Source organism: Pseudonaja textilis, chromosome 10, assembly GCF_049901715.1.
Source record: "Pseudonaja textilis isolate UNSWEBS1 chromosome 10, rPseTex1.2, whole genome shotgun sequence".
Classification (NCBI taxonomy): Eukaryota; Metazoa; Chordata; class Lepidosauria; order Squamata; family Elapidae; genus Pseudonaja; species Pseudonaja textilis.
In genome coordinates, this window is record NC_141999.1 from 11,031,037 (window position 1) to 11,049,964 (window position 18,928).

The following is an 18,928-nucleotide window of genomic DNA, read 5'->3' on the forward strand; positions in this document are numbered from 1 at the left end:
AGTGTAGAACTTAAGGTCAGTCAAGTTTTTGTTCTTGGCAGTTAAAATATAATGCTTCTGTAGCCAGCAGCTTATTCTTTAATGAAGTACACTATCTTCCGCCTGACATTTGAATGTTTATAACACTGCTGTAATAGGGTAGATTTTATTTCATCAACAGATTGCAGCAGTTCAGTGTGGCTTTGAGAACTTGTAGGTCTTTAAACCAGAAAAGTTTCAGCTTGAGGTCAGAAGTCAGCATGCCTCCAAGTAAGTTACAAGGGAACAATGGCAGATGTGATGTGCATTTCATCTCTGACAGTGCTGTGAGAAACAGAATGCTGGGCTAAGAATAGAAATTAAGGGCTGCAGTAGTTTCTTTGTCAATTGTCTGAATTCACCTAGATTTTGGGGAGGAATAGCTCAGGAAGGCACAGCAGTTTGCCATAGTCAGCAGTATTTAAAGCAGTCCTGCTCATCCTGAAGATTTCCAGATACAGTACATTGAGCTTCGTGCTTATAATTTCTTAGCCAGTTTGGCTGCTGTCATGCTAACAGGAAATTATGGGGATTGAAATCAAAAGCCCTTGGAGGGCATCAGGGTGGGGAAAGCTCATTTTAGACTCCTCAAGCTGGATTCACACTATGTAGTATTTCTCAATCTTTGCAACTTCTAAATGTACAACTCGGAATTCTGGGAGTTGGAAGTTCAATCATCTTAAAGTTGCTAAGATTGAAAAACAGTACAAAGGCACAAAATTGTTGATTAGTTAGTTTGCATATTTAACATAGAAACTTTCATCATTTATGGATGAATATGATGTTCATTCAACTATGGTTAAAAACCTTTGGCTTAGTCATAGCTGTTGTTTTTTTTACAAAAAAGATTTTTGTGCAGGTAAAATTTTATTACAAGCATGGATTTCCCCCCCCACCCCAAATCTGAATTTTATACATAAATTTATACATTAGCACATTCAGTAGTTCTCTCACACTTGAAGGAAAGTCAACTGAGCTTTTTTTAAAAGTCTAGTTTGAAAGGATTTGCGGGGGAGTATTTTATCTTTATGAATATGTTGTGAATACTGTATGAATGGTCTCTTGGTATTCTTGATTTGGACAGTCAACCAAAGCAATAGCTGGGAATGGAATTTGTAGACCCAAAGAGTATTTAAATACTGAGAAGGTAGTACTGTAGGCCTACTGTGGTTAAAATGCTCCAAAGAATAGAGAATTGCAGATCAAATACAGCTGCACTGTAGGAAGTTTTTAAGGAAGAGATTGGAGAAACATTTGTTGAAATGATGTAGGATTTCCTGCCTGAGCTAGGGGTTGGACTAGAACAGGGGTCGCCAACCTTTTGGACCTCAGGGACCACCAAATTCATAATTTTAAATCCCGCAGACTAGAGAATCCCCCAAAAAGTCTGCAGGAAAATTCCCCATCCTGTTTTCCTATCGATCGATCATTCTTTAATTGGGATTGCAGGATACCATCTCCAGCTCTGTTCTCAGTGGGAGAGAGATAGAGAGAGACTTTTGGCTTTAATGCAAGGAAAACAGCAGAAGCCACAGAAGTCTTTCTTTCTCTCCCCCAAACTCCACCAGAAATGAGTTGGCGCAGCCTCTTGGAGTAGGATGCCTTGCAGGGTCCTAAAGACTCATTTCTGGTGGAGTTTGGGGGAGAGAAAGAAAGACTTTTGCTGCTTTCCTTGCGTGCAGCCAAAAGCAGAAGAAGAAAGAAGCAGCCCATTGGTCAGGCAAGGCATGTGGGGCGATTAGGGCAAGTTCCCGCCTCCGCCTTCCCCTCACTACCTCATGTTTGCAATGCAAGCAACGCAAACCTTGTGTTCCCGCGGGCCATGTGAGCGGCATAACTTTGTGCTCCTGCGCAGCCTGGATTAATTGCTTTGGGGGTGACATTTCTCTGCAGACAACCCAAAAAATTTTGCGGACCACCAGTGGTCCCCTGCCAACTGGTTGGTGACCACTGGACTAGAAGACTTCCTTCCAACACTATTATTTTGTTAAGTGGTGAGAAAAGGCTTCTCTACTTCCCTTGGTATCATCTTTGAGAGATCGCAATTGTTCTTGTCTTTTGGCAGTTTAAAGCAGGATTTAACGTTTGCTCATCTTTAGTTGTTTTGGACTACATAGCAAATGGTCATGAATTCTGGGAACTATAATAGAAACCTCTAAAAGTCAGGCTCCAGTGCTATCACTCCATACAAGAGCTGGGCATCAGACTTGATTTCAGTTATTTTTTTATGCAACAAACTCTGTTTGCTCACAATTACCCTGCAGCATTTAAATTCGCGGGAGAAAACAGCTACACTCTGCCCTACTGGAGACAAGGCCTTTGCAAGGTCGGTCCTGACTCCCTTAACAAATATGGCGTCTATTGCTTCACATCCCTATGCAAGGCTATTGCTTGAGTGGTGGTGGTGTTCCTTTCATAAAGTCCTTCGTACCCCGCAAATAAATTCAGTGCGTTCCGCATCATAACTTCCCGCAGGGTAAGCAAGTACTGTATTGGGAAATGCACCCAAGGGGTAACTGTAGGTTAGATTGGGAAGACTCACGCCTAATCGGGCTTCAACCTCTTTATCAGCTCCAAGCCATTGACTTATAAAGCCTCAAAAAGTTTTATGGAAGCACAAAACAATTTGTAAACCAACCGGCACACTGTATGTACACCTATGGAAGATAGCTTGATGTTTTTATGTTTTGTTTGTTTGTTTTTAAAAACCAAAAAAAAATTATTTAAAACAATGTTTTATGGAGACTTAAAAGGTCCAGAGTTAACTAAAGTCGAACTATATATATATATATATTGTTACACACACGCATACATTTTCATTTTATCTATGTCAACTCTATGGTGAAACTCGTCTTGCCCCTCTCTCTCTCTCCTATTATCGATGATTTTGCGTTTTAACGCCGGAAGGGCGGCTACCTTCCGTTACTGCGCAGGCGCCAAGAGCCCCGTGCTTTCCGGAAATCCGGAAGTAGGCGGAATAGGATCTGTGAGTGTGCGGGGAGCGAGATGTGTGGTTGAAGTTGCAGCGTGGGGCGGGGGCGCTACCGCCCTGCTGGGACGGGCAGCAGGGGGACGGGGCCGACTCTTTAACATTTCCCCGGACGGTCTGGTCGCAGAAGCATCGCCCCGCATGGGCCCCTCCTATTGGCTACGGTCTATCCTATAGGCTCCCTTCTTCTTACCTGTGTAGCTATAGCTCCATCCGCCCCTCCCTTTTCCAGGCCTTTCCCTCCCTCACGCCCCTTTGGACCTCTCTACCATCTGGTCCAGTCTGGGGTAGTAATAGAAACTGCCCCTGTTTTCCTACTCTTCCCAAGAGTTTGGGGTTGATGGACGGGGCGGACTCCAGACAGCCTCATGGCCCACTTAGTCTTAGGTACCTGTTCAGAGGTATAATTCAACCTGGTGAATTATTTTCCTGAGTTTGTGTGTGACACTTTGACATTCATGCTAAGGGCTAGGGTTCACTACACACTGGGTTAAAATATGGTGAAAGTAGTTCTGTGTGTATTTTGAAAACGAATGAATCTACCTTGTTTTAAGTTAGCACACAGGGCTTGTTGAGTTAATAGGTATACATGGGAGATACATGCAGTGACTGTATGTCCTTTAGTCTTAAGGATCAGTCCTTTGTTTAAGAAAGCTGTCCTTTAGACTATTTTTCAAAAACTCACTTGGTCCTTTATTTGGGTTATTTAACTTTTACCGTACAAATAATACCACAGTGCACAGTCTTTCACATTCACGTGAAAAATACAGAAATTGAATTGTCTTTTTAAAGTAACTTGTTTGATAGATATTTTTAATAGCGTGTTTTTGTAAAGTTTTAACCCTGAATTTTTCTTTGTGAAACAAATTCAAAAATATAAACAATTAAGCTTTATATCCTTATGAACCTCTTTCAGACCTCCCCTCCTTTTTTTTGGTTTGTCCTTTTTTTTTTGCAAGAAAATATGACCATAGTAGATTCACATGGATCTCTGAGAGAAATGGTGGAGCTAAGTAATTTCTATACATAAGGAAGAGAGGAGTGAATTTAATGAAAGAGGATGTAATTTGCATTCTGAGCGTACCTGATGATAGAAAACACCACTTTCTTAGGTCCTTATTGTTAGTTGGAAAAAAATGATTGATAAGATAGGTAGACAAGGTGACTTAGTATAAAAACCCTATCCTTTCACATCAAAACCTTGATACATATCATAGTGCGAAGTTTCAGAAAAGTTGCGTGCACCTCTGTTTCCCAACACCCCTTTAATACAGCCTCTCCCAATATGGCAACTTCTAGACTGTGTACTTGGATTCTTGCTCAAGGAATTACTTATAACTTAACATCTTTAGTGGCTCTTCTTGGTCAAATGCTGGGAGAAGAACTTGGCATATGTGGAGAGCATGAGTTTCAGGAAGGTTGTAACAAAGATGAGATCTGCATTTAAATCATATGCTTTCTTGGGATCTGCTTGATATTTTGTAAAACCAGGAATGCTTAAACAGAGCAGGAATGTGTATATGCAAACTGTTGTCCCAAAGGTGCTTTTTAAAGAAGCAACTACTTTCTGATTTTTCTTTGAAGACATTTTGCTTCTCATCCAAGAAGCTGAGCTTCTTGGATGAGAAATGAAACGTCTTCAAAGAAAAACCCCAAAGTCCAGTTGCTTCTTTAAAAAGCAACTTTGGGACAACCATGACCTGGATGACTGAGAATCTCTATAGACATTATGCAAACTCACAAGCACAGGAGAGGAGTTTCAGTTTCACTTTTAGTTTCACAGCACCAAGCAGCTTTAGTACAGAACAGTTGAACTAAGCCACGCCCAGGCTCCTTGCTGTCTCCTTGCTCACACAGCAAATACTGTTTCACTTTACAAACAGTCCTCAATTCTCTCACACACTGACAGGATGCTAGCCAGATGAATACCAATGGATGCTGGTAGGCAGAGGCACAATTCCCTCCCCCCTTATTTTCTTCCCCCAAAACTAAGCCTGACCACATACTTTCGTAGTGAACCATGGGTATCGAGCTAGTTTTAAATGTTTTAAGGTTGTCGGGGTTGAAAAACAATGTTTACATATTATAATGAGCCCAGAGTCTTGCTTTTTATGACATACACAGCCGTTTAAGTACAGTATTTTGCTTACTACTATCGTTTTCTTAGCATTACCATTTTCTGTTTACAGAAACCTGAAATCAGCTTTTTTTGGATGAAGATTATGTATGATGAGAGGTAAAATAACAATAGATGTTAAAAGATTCATGCAACTTAACTATTTGGCGACTGGGACAATTTATTCCGCTTTCAGTTTTGAAGGTATTTTTTATTTCTGTTTTGATACATATATAGATATATTATCCTCAGGTTTAGTTTTCACACATAAAATTATCTTGTATTTTCACATTTCTGTATATGAATGCAGAACATTGGAAATGCGGTGTATGAACTTTATGCTGTGCAATATTGGGCACGATTTTTAGAAGCTATGCCTAGGTTTGTTCGTGAGCTTCTGCCTTGGTTTCAAATGAGCTAGATAAGTCATTATTCTCATAATATAAATCATCTTCTTTAAATAATAAAGGCATGTATATGTGTGTGTATATATCATAGGTTAAATCAGGAAGAAACTATATGACAAAAGAAATAGATTTGCTTGCATGGATCTTTTTTTGGTCCAATTAGATTTTTCAAGTTTAACCTGGGCAAGCCAAATCACCAATCTCTGTTCTATGTGTATTCAAGCATCTTTATTCATATAGTTATGAACTTAATGTATTCCTCATTCTGACAGTTTTGGTTTTGAGGCTTTACATGCAAGTGCAACTTGGCAACCATAATGGCAAACTTCTCTGGATACTTCAGAGCAATTATATATAGCTAGATAGTCTTATTGCCACTGATAGATTAAAATAGGAACGAAAGCAGTTTCTCCCAAGTTTTGAGAATAATGCAAGAAAAAGATTGCAGATCTTAAAAACTGAATGCCAGAGTATGGAGGCTTAAAGTTACATTATTGTATATGGATTTTCTGAGCTTCATTCTTGACTTAGACACATCTACCAGAAATTACTGACTTAATTAAGATTGATTTCTGAGCTTCTTGAAAGCCAGCAATGTGGTTTTATTATTCTGAACTTATTTTACATATTTGAATCCTGATTTTCAATATTTTCATCATAGATAACAGGATACTATAAAAGATTAAACAACACAATCTTAACTAATAGAATTTAAAAACAGTAGTATAATCACAAGACCACAAAAACTAGAAAAGCAGCAATGTTTATCCGATGCCTAAAATCCAATCAATAGAATGTCACAGAATGCATAAGGGTAAGAAATTGAATGAATGAATAAATTCTTTATTGGCCAAATGTGATTAGAGACACAAGGAATTTGTCTTGATGCATATGCTCTCAGTTGGTACATAAAAAGAAAAGATACATTCATCAAGAATCATAAGGTACAACACTTAATATAGTCATAGGATACAAATAGGCAATCAAATCATACTGGGAAACAGTCAATATAAATTGTAAGGATACAAGTGACAAAGTCATAGTCACACAGTCACAAGTGGGAGGGGATGGGTGATAAGAGTGATGAGAAGATTAATAGTGATAGTAATGCAGACTTAGTAAATAATTGGACAGTGTTGAGGGGATTATTTGTTTAGCAGAGTGATGGTGTTCAGGAAAAAAACTCCTTGTGTCTAGTTGTTCTGGTGCGCAGTGCTTGATCGCGTTGTCTTGAGAGTAGAAGTGAAACAGTTTATGTCCAGGATATGAGGGGTCTGTAGATATTGTCACAGTCCACTTTTTGACTCATGCAATATACAGGTCCTCAATGGAAGGCAGGTTTGTAGTAATTGTTTTTTCTGCAGTCTTAATTACTCTCTGAAGTCTGTGTCTGTCTTGTAGGGTTGCAGAGCCAAACCAGGCAGTTACAGAGGTGCAGATGACAAACTTAATAATTCCTCTGTAGAACTGGATCAGCAGCTCCTTTTGGGCAGTTTGAGCTTTCTGAGTTGGCGCAGAAAGAACATTCTTTGTTGTGCTTTTTTATGCTTTTAATGTTAGGTGTCCATTTTAGGTCTTGAGATATGATAGAACCTAGAAATTTGAAGGTCTCTACTGTTGATACTGTGTTGTCCAATATTGTAAGAGGTAGTAGCATGGAAGGGTTTCCCTAAAGTCTACCACCATTTCTACTGTTTTGAGTGTGTTCTGTTCCAGTCGCACCTCAAGGCTAGTTGTTCAATCTCCCATCTGTATGCAGATTCATCGTTGTCTCGAATGAGACCAATAACTGTTGTATCATCTGCAAACTTCAGAAGTTTAACAGATGGATCGTTTGAGATGCAGTCATTGGTATATAGGGAGAAGGGAAGTGGAAAGAATACACAGCTGTATAGTTGTACCAGTATCTGATGTATGACGTATCTGATGTATCATTTATGATTACATGCCATCAATGGAGAAGCTTCTTGTAGCCAGCAATTTTGCCTTTACATTTTGATTGTTACAACAGTATACAGCAGTGTTTCTCAAACTTGGCAGCTCGAAGGTGTGTAGACTTCAACTCCCTGAATTCCTTAGGCTCACCCAGCTAGGTGGGGAATTCTGGGAATTGAAATCCACACATCTTCAAGTTGCAAACATTGAGAAACACTGATAAACTATTCGGAGAACTATGAACACAGTGAGCATTTGCTTCCCTCTGGTGGTAGCCAGTTTAAAATGCAGGGAATCTCAAACCATTTAATCTTTCCATTTTACAGGATTTTTTTTCCCACTTAGCTCCTGATAATTGGGAAAGTTTATTCTTAAAATCAATAAAGTGGCTAGAAATAAGGAGCATATTAGCCTGGCTTAGCTTTGCATAAGATTTTCTTTCTTTTTTCTTTCAAATGAAAGGTTATTTCATCATCAGTTTTGGAGAAATGCTTGCTTGTACTTAAGGTACAAAAAGGTCTTTCCTTAATATTTTGTAAATGAGTTTTTATGCAATTCTCTGAAGAAATATGCCAACCATAGCTCTAGATCAGGCTACACAAATACAAATTGCCACAAGGACCAGCCCAAGATCTGCAATAATGAAGTTGTGCCTCACATAAACACAACAGCCAAAATGAAATACCAGACACAAATACCCAATTTGTAAATGTGGCAATGAATTTTAGCCTTCGTATCATTGAATTTATTTTCTGGTTTTAGGCTTTCAATGTTTCTTACTGAAATTCCCTACATGTATGTTTACAATGATCTGATGAGTGAGCTTCAAGGCCAGGATGCCACTAAGGAATTGTAGAGACACATGTTGCCAAGAAGTGGTTTGCTTTGCAGTATTTTGCAGAATTATTACACTTCTGCTTCAGGTAAGTCCCCAAATAATTCATAAAACTCAATTATCAAACCATAATTACATAATAAGCAGTAATATTATCTGTCCATCCACAGATAAGGGTGTTCTTTATACTTTGCCTAAAATATTGAGAAAAGAATCTGCATGTTGTAAATTAAGAAGGGACATAACTATAGTATTCACTTAGCGAGTTTCCTAAAATTCCACATGGGCCAATCCAGGAAGAGCAATCCTATTAGAAGCTAGTATAAATAGTCCTCGACTTATGACCACAATGGAGCCCATAAATCATGGTGTCTGTAACTCAAGGGACTCATGAGACTGACCTGATTTTATGATATTTTTTTGTGGCACTCATAGAGTCTATTCATTCCTATAATATTTTTTTTCTGGAAAAGGCTGGAAAATGGCAACAAAAAATCATAAATTGTAATCATGTGAGTGGAACTGCAACTGCAACTGGCTGTAAAAGTGAACTGGTTGCCAAGTGCCTAAAATGATGTTCATGTGACTCCAGGTGTGAAGGGTTTCTGCTGTCAGAATTCCAGAATCATGTCAGAAGAATCTTGTCATAATTTTGAATGGTCTTAGTGACCACTGCCTGCACAGTGTAGTAGTTGATGTGTTGAATTAGGAGACCAGATTCAATTCTAGCTTCAGCTGCAGAAGCTGACCTGGTGACTTTGGCCCCCTCTCTGTCTCTGTCAACCCAACCTGCCTCACATGGTGGTTGTGGAAATTTGGAGGTGGGGATATAACTCTAACGAAAGCTTAATTATAAAGATCTGCCTGCATGCTCCTCCTTTTGATAGTCACTATTCATCCTTGAAGTCACCAAAGCCAGTAGCCATCATTGCATCACATTGCAGTGAATTTCATAGTTCACTTTGGCAAGTGAAGGCAAAGAATGTTTCCCTTTGTCTGCTTTACCTGAGAATAAGGCATATGGAGATCTAATGTGGCTGATACTTGATGGCTATGACTCAAGGGATTAATTATGCATAAACCTAGCAGCTGATTTTACAATAAACTTCTCACTGTGAAAAATAGAAATTTACTACTTGCAATACACGCAGGCATGCTGGAGTGTGAAGATTAACACAGTCAGTTGAAAATGGCCAAATGATGAGCAAGCATGTCTAAGCAGCTTTATATTCATTAGGTATTGTTTTAACAGTCTCTCCATATACAATACAAATAAAGGTAGTCTTTGACTTATGACCACAATTGGGACTAGCATTTCCATTGCTAAGCAAGGTGGTGGTTAAATGATTCATCCCTGAATTTACAACCTTTATTGCCAGTTGTTAAATGAATCAGTTAGTTGTTAAGCAAATCTGGCTTCCCACATTGACTTTACTTGTCAGAAACTGGCTGGGAAGTTTGTTCCAGGTGACATTCACAGGACCCTGGAAGATTGCAACTGTCACAAATACATGCCAATTGCCAAGTGCCAGAATTTTGAACCCATGATTGTAGGTGAGAGGACCAGTCATAGGTCACTTTTTCCAGTACTGTTGTAGCTTCGAACTATCACTAAACGAATGGTTGTAAGTTGAGGACTACTTTTTTTGACTGTTTGGGTGCCTTCCTTATTTCAATCAAATAGGATCTGAATGCAATGAGATCTAACCAAAATGTAAAATAGCACTTTTCGACTATGTTCAATATACATTTCCGTTTGTTGCTTTTTGTATGGCTATGAACACCTCTGCTCTTAAATGGCTTGAAAAGAATAATGTGGAACAAGAGAGGTCTTTTCAAAGAACCTTCTTTGCTTAGTTGCCATTTTCTGCTTTTTTTATTTCTCCTTCTTCTTCACCCAGGCCCTTTTCAATCTCCTGATTCCCGACCATGCCGCAGATGCCTTCTCTCCTCCCCGCCTGTCTGACCCTGGGTTCTGGGACCAACTGCTGGAATGGTTCCTGGGAGGCCTCTCCCATTGGGATGCAGAGCACTTCTTGTTCATAGCTGAGCATGGCTACGTATATGAGCACAACTGTGCCTTCTTCCCCCTTTTCCCCCTGACCCTAAAAGTGGTTGCAAACATTATCTTCTGGCCGTTCCAAGGCTTTCTCTGTTTCCGGAGCTGTCTGCTCCTATCTGCAGTTCTCCTCAATGCTGTTTTTTCTGTTCTAGCCTCTTGGACTCTGTATGAGCTCAGCTGCGCAGTCCTGCGGTGCCAAAGGAGGGCTTTTCTGTCCGCCATCCTCTTCTGCCTCACTCCAGCTAACATCTTCATGGCAGCAGCTTACTCAGAAAGCATGTTTGCCTTCCTAGTGCTTGCTGCCTTGTGGAGGCTAGAGAAAGGGCATCATTGGGTTAGCCTTCTTCTCTTTTCATTAGCCACCGGAGTACGTTCCAATGGGCTAATTAATGCAGGATTCCTCATTTATTCCCAGGCAAAACTCTTTGCTTTTAGCTTTCAAGCAAGTGAAAACGTGTCGTGGAAGAAAGGGCAGTTTCTAAAACTAGCTGCTGTTTTGGTGCTGATGACTGCCTCTGTGGCTTTACCTTTTGCTTTGTTTCAGTATTACACCTACCTTAAGTTCTGCCATCCCAATATTGGCCTGGGATATGCTATTCCAAAGCCGCTGTTGCAGTTGGCTGAATCCAAGGGGTATCGTGTAGCAGCTTCAGAGGGTGGGAAGCCCCCATGGTGCTCCTGGAACTTTCCTGTGCTCTACACCTATATACAAGATACCTACTGGAATGTCGGCTTCCTCCGATACTTTGAACTCAAACAGATCCCAAACTTTCTGCTAGCTTCTCCTGTTATTGTGTTGGGCTCTTGGGCAATCTGGTCGTATGTCACTGCCAACCCCTGGCACTGTCTAACCCTTGGTCTGATGAGAAGGAAGAGCGCAGGCATGAAAGACCATGACTCACACAAGCCAGCAGAGGGTTTTTGTTCTCCTGGTGTATTAGTCTATGTGGTCCATGCAGCAGCTCTGTTGGTGTTTGGGACCTTTTTCATGCACGTCCAGGTGAGTCTTGCTAAATATTGAATACTGATCAAGTAGTGAGTAATGGTATATCCTGAGCAGATATATTTATTCCTACCATGATGTTGAAATAGGATGCTTCGTGGCAACTCTCCCCCCCCCCTTTTTTTTAACAGAATATCAGCCCTGACCAGCTGTAGATTCCATTAGATAATTATTTCATAAACATATTAAGGATTTTGTGTATATGTGTGAAAACAAAAGTATTTAGTGTAAGGAAGATTTCTGGTAGTATCCTAGATATAGGACATTGAGAGTATCACCTAAATGGGAATATGTAGGATAAGGAGGAAAATGACAAATAAGATTCACTGCATGACAATTCATCAACCACTTTTGATCTTCAAGAGACAGCCAGAGTTCCTGCTTATACTCAGTCAGAACCAGTGAAGTTTGCATGATGCAGATCAGGGTGTTTGAATGATGGAGGGGCAAGTCCCTAGAAGTAGCCATATTAATCAGTTTTGACATAAAATAGCAGAATCAAGGCTTTTAAATAGCCTATGATAGCTTAACCATTTGACTTCGTGCATCTGAGGAAACTGGTTACTTCACTAAATGCATTAATCTGTAATTGTGCTACCTTGCTTCCATTTCACATATGCAGCAGTGTACCGTAGAACATATCCATTGCAATGTACAGTTCTAAGTCAATTTGGAAAGTGTTATCTGAAAGCAACAAGTTGGATTGTAGCTCTCCTGGGATTTGATTTAAATGATACACCAAATTTTAAAAGCAAATAATAGGTAATTTCTGGCTTGTCTGTTTTGGTTTTAACAATAGGTTATTTCTTAATCATTGGATATTACTCTACACACTTATGTTTGGGATAGAACCATCTTCATATTTAATTTGGGAGTTTACCTTTCTGCTAACGCCATCACATTATCTGTATGCTTCTCTGTATGCTGCTTCTTACCATTGTTACTTTCTTTCACATGCATGTTGTATTTATTTTTGGGATACCTGAACAAGGCAAGTATTTATTCCATGTTATATGTTTATTGTTGTTTAAATAATTAGTGTTGGTACACATCAAAAGCGAGCAATCTTTTTAGGCTAAAAGTCACAGCCTTGAAATGACATGTCAAGTTCAGATTCTGAAAAAGGAGGCAACCCCTGTGGTCTCCATAGCCATATTCATCACGTAGTTCTGGATAATATTCTCAACGGCATATAGTAGCATCCCATTAACCCATACTCGTTTCCAGCTACTCTAATAAGAATGGTTTGTGTTACTTTTTTTAAACCATTCAAATAATTTTATATGCATATTTCAATAAATCTTATCTTCATCTTCTAAAGGTAGACTAATGGAGATTGGGAAGCTGACATGGAGAATAGCTCAAATCCACCCGATTGAAACAGTTCTAGGTACAGTACTGTGGGTAGGGTTAGAAACTGGCTGACATTGACAAGGCCATTGGAATAATTGATAGACACAAAGAAGTTGTTAAATAGAACAGAAATATTATTACAGCAAAACCTGCTAGCAAATTTTGCCTTTGTATCCATTTGCTTTTGTAGCTGGAATGAAGATATGTTTCATGGAATTATTTTGAAACGTCTTGAGTACATGGATATGGATGTAAATCTTTTCCTTTATCTTCCTTTAATAGGTTCTTACCAGGTTTCTGGGTTCATCTTCTCCAGTCCTTTATTGGTTCTGTGCTCATCTGCTCTATGACAATGAACCTTTGCTGCATGATGGAGGTTCCCCATCCAAGCATAGAGAATTCCTTGCTGAGAAACCCTCAGTGGATAATTTCTTTTCTACCTGCAGTAGACATGAAAACCCCATGTTGATGCTTCTGAGCAAATGGAAGCAGAGCAGGATTCTCACAAAATGTATTTTGGGATATATACTTTTCTACTGGCTGCTGGGGTTGATCCTTCACTGTAATTTCTTTCCTTGGACATAACCATTTTGAATCTACTGGCTGAACAGGCTGAACATTTTTCACCGATCCTTTCTTCTGTACACTTGGTAACATTTACTGCTAATAATTGAAGGTGCAGGATTGATTATCTGAAAGCGGCAGTAAACTCAACCAGTGAAAGTAGCAAAAATATAACACCGGGTAGTAGAATACTTACATGCGACGTTGCAGTCAAAAATATCCTTTCTCAAAATAATCTATCTCATTCAAAATAAACAACAACCCTACCCCCTGCTTTTTTCTATATTTTCTTCTCTCCCAAGACCCATTCTGTAACCTACCAAGGACTGCTTTAAAATAAAACCCTAACCCTCTAAAAAATGCACTTTTGTAAAATGTGGGTTTTCCACAAGTCACTTACAATCTTCCTTTTCAGTGGTGATGTCTGTTATTTGATATATAGCAAAAATCTGAATTCATATCTTGACACTGTAGCAGAAATTGGCTTTAGTCTCTCTGGAGGCAAGAGGTTGGTACAGGTAATCTGCTTACAACCACAGTGGGGACCAGAATTTTGGTTGCTAAGTACGGCAGTTGTTAAACGAGTTGTGCCCAATTTTGTACTCTTTTTTGCCATGATTGTTAAATAATTTTAACAGTTGTTAAGCAAATCCAGCTTCCCACATTGACTGTGTTTGTAGAGAGCCAGCTGGGAAGGTCACATGACAATTGTGACCCCAGGATGCGGCAATTGTCATAAATACATGCTAGTTGCCAAGTGCCTGGATTTTGATCAGTGACCCTGGGAATGCTGCGATAAATCTAAGTGCGAGGACTGGTTGTAATTTTACTTTTTTCAATGCCATTGTAACTCCGAACAGTTGCTAAAAAAAAAGTTGTAAGTTGAAGACTACCCATATCATTATTTTAACCTTTATCTAAAGTTTTTTTTCTTTTGGGGTGTAGTTCCATTGGTTCTTAGAAATCAGTTTAGGTCAACAAATTTTTAAGCTCTTCTTGCCTTAGCTGACAAGCTTTCAGGCATAAATTTTCAGATCAACTTCAGTCTGGTTCTCAGCCTTGCAACACTGATTACTTTTTTTCAATTTGGTATGTCCCCACCTTTTACCTTCCTTCTGTCACAGTTCTAAATTTCATCATTTTACTCTTGGGCGCCCTGGGGATGTTGACAAGCTTTTTCTGCTTTTGACCAGAACAGGCTGTGATGGGAAAGCCACATTTTTTTAAATGGAGCAGACATAATCTAGATATGTTAAGGCACACTGCAGTTAAAATCAATATCGAGCTCAGTGTGCTGTACATGAGCTTGCATTTGAAAGCTATTTATACATCTGAGCCAGCCTGAAACGGTAGCTAATGCTACTGCAGATCTTGTCAAGTGAACACATGAAACTTTTGCAGGTGCCTGAGGACAGCTTCAGAACCATCTCTAGGTAGTGCATACCAATTTTATATTTGTAAAGAACTTGAGACTGTCTCCTATGTGAAGCTGCCTGCTTACTTAAGATCAAGTACAGAAGTTCACTTTTCCATCTTGCCAATATTTGAAGTATGTTTGGTAGGAATCGAGGAAATAGCATGCTATGTACCTTTGCTATGGAACTCCATGTCCAAACTTCACTTCTTTCAATGACTTCACTTCTTTCAATGATTTTTCCCACTATTTTGTGAAGAAGTCACAATCTCTTCTTTCCAGAAAGTATTTGATCTGCTAGGCTAAATGTTTTATGAACTCTATGGGAGAATCAATTGGGAAACACTGTTTATTATGTTTAGTGATTAACATTCCTTTATTACTTTTATTGCCCCATTGTTTAACCAAAACAGTTGAATATTCTTAAAACAGAAAGATGGGGTAAATTAGTACTACAGTATACATGAAAAGTAACCAGAGTTTGACTTTGTATATGGATAATCACTGCAGTTGTTGCTTTTATATATCAGCAACAACATGTAAAACACATAAGTTCCAACTTTTCTCAAAGAAAAATGGCATAGAATTGGAAGAGTACACTTAAATTCAATCCCTGCTCACTACAGAATTGAAATTAAAGCAACCCTGACAGATTGTTGTTGCCTCTGCTTTTTCACTCTCTAAAGTGCAGAGGGATAATTTTAACAAACACAAAGCTTGTTTTCAATACTGCCTTATACAATAATGTGACAACTCCAAATATGTTCATGCTAGAAATTGTTGGAGTAGTGTTTAAACAGCCTGAATCCCAAATGACAAATTATACAGTATATGAACCACAGAATACCTTAAAATTCCAGAGCACCACATTGTAGGCTGCTCTTCATGCCAAATCCTGAAATTTATTCAGCAAGCTACAATTGTCACAATGCACGATACAGAACCAGCCAAAATAAGACAAGCATGTTATATACAGATAGTCCTTGGCTTACAACAATTGAGCCCAAAATTAATGTTGCTAAATAAGACAGTTAAGTGAGTTTTGTCCCATTTTATAACCTTGCCACCACTGCTAAGTGAATCAATGCAGTTGTTAAATTAGTAACACAGTTGTTAACTGAATCCATTTTCTCCATTAGCTTTACTTGTCAAGGTTGCAAAAGATGATCACATGGTCTCCGGGCATTGCACCTGTCATATAATCCACTTGCCAAGCAGCTAAAGTTTGATCATATGACCTTGGGGATGCTGCAACGGTTGCAAGTGTGAAAAACAGTCAACACTTTTTCAGTCCCATTGTAACATTCGAATAGTCACTAAAGAAGTGGTTGTAAACTGAAAACTACGTGCACAGCATACCGTGGTCTATGAAACAAGCCGTGAAATAATATGTATTAGAAGTGGTGCCACGTCTTTCTATATTCTGGAAGTAACTTCAAAATATTGAAATGGGGGGAGAGAAATCTCCCATCTTCATAAAAACCATCGAATTACGCATATTCTTCCCAAGCCGATATTTACAGCTTTTTCTAAACCAGAGCTAGAAAATCCGGAAGCCGAGTGCCCCGTTGGTCCTCCCGGCAAACGAGTTCCGATTGTATCTCGGCGGCGTCCGCGAGGTACCTCAACGCGGCGGGGAAGAAGCCTGCCAGTCCGTCTGGCCGGCGCGCGCGCCTGGTCTCTGTGGCGCGCATCTCCCTTCTTGAGGGGAATTGGCGGGAGCGGCCCGGTGAGGGTCGCGGCCCTGCAGTGCGGGCTCCCGGCCGGCTTGAGGGGGCGCTGCGTCGGGAGGCCCGCGTTAGGAAGGCGGGTGGGGAGCGCGCGTGCTAGCTGCTGGTCCTCCCACCCTCTTACTCGAGCGGCCGCCGGAGAGGCAAAGCGGCCCGGTCTCTGCCATCCCGGCGCTCTGGCAGCGCCGCCCGCGGGGGTCCGGACGGGGGGCGGCCAGCCGCCGCCATCGCCATCACCGCCATGAAAGACTGCGAGTATCGGCAGATCCCGCCGGGCACCCCGGCTGCCCCCACCGCTTCTGGACCCCCGACCTCCGTGGCCACCAGCACCGCCCCCGCGACTCTGGCTTCACGGCCTCGCCGCAAGTGGGAGGTTTTCCCCGGGCGCAACCGGTTCTATTGTAGCGGGCGCCTGATGCTGGCGCGGCACAGCAGCGTCTTTCTCCTCACGGTCGGCCTCATTGTGGTTACGAGCGGCCTCTTCTTCGCCTTCGAGTGAGTCGGGGGGCAAACTTCCCCCGGGCGGGGCGGGGGGATGTGAATCATCTTCCGCGTCGCTTTTATGGACGATGCCTCCGTTTTCCTCCCTGAGGTCGCGCCGCCTCCTTTTCCTGCCTTCCCCAATAAGGTGGTCTCCAAATAGGTGGGGGCTGCAACTCCCCGAAAAGGCTTCCGCGGTCGGGGATGCTGGCTGTTGTGGTCCCCACCCATCTGGAAGCTACCTGGCCGACAAAAGGGGATAGACAGCAGCACCCCACATTCTCAAGTGCGTTACTGCAAGAAAAGGTTTTCTGACAAACAGGGTAAGCTGCCTTGAATTCTCTGGGACTTCCTCCTAGGTAAGCTCATACAAGAGTGTAGCGAGATTGGCTGCAAATGTTTTGTCTATGGAGATTTTCAGCCATCCAGGTCATAGTTGTCCCAAAGGTGCTGTTTTTCAAGAGGCAACTGGACTTTCTGGTTTTTCTTTGAAGATGTTTTGCTTCTCATCCAAGAAGCTTCTTCAGCTCTGACTGGATGGTAGGGAATGGAAGGATTAGTGGTATTCACTTTTGTGGACTGGATCCGGTTGCTTCAAATTAGAATCTAGTCTTTGGTGGTAAATCTATTAAGTTGGAATTGAATTGCAGTGGGGTTAAATTTCTTTTTTTAGCCTTTCACATATACCTTATTTTTCAATCATAACCAATTTCAAGAGGAAGGAAATTTCAGTATAGTAATTGGCACCTGCTACTGTGTAGCTGGAATCATTTCATTGCAACATGGAAAGCTGTACAGGTAGTTCTAACTTAAAACCACAATTGAGCCCAAAATTTATGTTGTTAAATGAGACAACAGTGAGTTTTGTCTCATTTTACAACTTTTCTTGCCACATTTGTTAAGTGAATCACTGAAGTTGTTAGTAACACGGTTGTTAAGTTAATCTGGCTTCTATGTTGTCTTCGCTTGTCAGAAGGTTGCAAAACGTGCTCACATGACCCCAAGACATTGCAATCTGTTGTCAGGCATCCAAATGTAAATCACCTGATCATTGCAATGCTGCTACAATCATAAGTCATAGATCACTTTTTCAGTGCCATTGTAACTTTGAACGGTCATTAAATGAACTGTTGTACGTCAAGAACTACTTGTAATATGGGTTACTTGGCCTTAGCTTACATATTTAGTAAACTCAATGTCTGTGGGTGGTTTCATTTCGTGGGTTTTTTTTTGGGGGGGGGAGGAGAGATGAAGCCCAGTGCCATTGCAATACAGGAACCCCCAGGGTTCAAGCCTCTTTTCTCTCCTCTTTAATATTTACATGAAACCGCTGGGTGAGATCATTTGCTGGCAAGCGATGCAGCATTATCAGTACAATGATAATACTTAGTTATACATTTCCATCACGGCAGTTGACATCATAGTGCTGACCAAGTGCTTGGATGCTGAAATGGTTTAGATGGGCGGGAACTAACTTAAACTGAACTCTGACAAGACTTTGGGTTTTTGATCCCCAATGGTCTGGTTATATATCATCTTTGATTGTTGATGGACTTACACTCTTCTGGACTTGGCTGGTAACACAATGGACTGATGGCTCCTGCTCAAAAAGCCAGTGGAAGTCCTGCCTAGAAGAACATTTACACAAACTTCTTTTGTATGCTAGTTGTACTGTTTCCTGGACCAAGAGGCCTTTGCTCATAATCACTTGTGCCTTAGCAATTTCTGTTTCGTTTGTTTCAATGTGCTCTACATGGCACTACCTTTGAAGACCACCCAGAATTCACAACTGAGCCAGAATGTAGAAGCATGCACAGCTTTCTATGCTCCTAAATTTGCCTGCCTTACTCCTCTGATGTGCAAGTTGCACTGGCTTCCAGACCCCTTCCAGGTGCAATTCAAGGTGCAGATTATTACCTTTAAAGCCTTAAATGGCATGGGACCAGGTTATTTGCTAGACTGTAGCTGCCTTTCCCATTAGATCGGATAAGAGGCAGATTCCAGGTTCCTTCCATGAAATAT

At 40.7% G+C, this 18,928-nt stretch overlaps 2 protein-coding genes across 15 annotated transcripts in view; both read left to right on the forward strand.

The window, feature by feature from the left end:
• Nucleotides 1-2,942: 2,942 nt before the first annotated feature.
• PIGV (phosphatidylinositol glycan anchor biosynthesis class V) lies at nucleotides 2,943-13,642 on the forward strand. Of its 8 annotated transcripts, none has more exons than XM_087939693.1 (5): nucleotides 2,943-2,986; nucleotides 5,197-5,327; nucleotides 8,228-8,388; nucleotides 10,202-11,362; nucleotides 13,001-13,642. In XM_087939693.1, exons 3-5 carry the CDS (start codon nucleotides 8,302-8,304, stop codon nucleotides 13,301-13,303), a joined length of 1,551 nt encoding a protein of 516 aa, XP_087795819.1. In that variant the 5' UTR covers nucleotides 2,943-2,986; nucleotides 5,197-5,327; nucleotides 8,228-8,301; the 3' UTR covers nucleotides 13,304-13,642. The 8 variants fall into 8 exon arrangements, with proteins under 8 accessions (XP_087795819.1, XP_026558329.1, XP_087795823.1 ...); XM_026702544.2 differs by having other exon boundaries at nucleotides 2,953-3,004; XM_087939691.1 differs by having other exon boundaries at nucleotides 2,968-3,408.
• Nucleotides 13,643-16,667: 3,025 nt separating this feature from the next.
• The window catches only part of ZDHHC18 (zDHHC palmitoyltransferase 18), a 53,927-nt gene continuing 51,666 nt past the window's right edge, over nucleotides 16,668-18,928 (forward strand). For all 7 annotated transcript variants that reach the window (XR_015744772.1, XM_087939699.1, XM_087939700.1 and 4 more), the window contains exon 1: nucleotides 16,668-16,921. Coding sequence is in view for 6 of the 7 variants with exons in the window: in XM_087939699.1 (XP_087795825.1) it covers nucleotides 16,668-16,921 (254 nt within the window). In the remaining variant the exon portion in view is untranslated. The remainder of the gene's footprint in view (nucleotides 16,922-18,928) is intronic.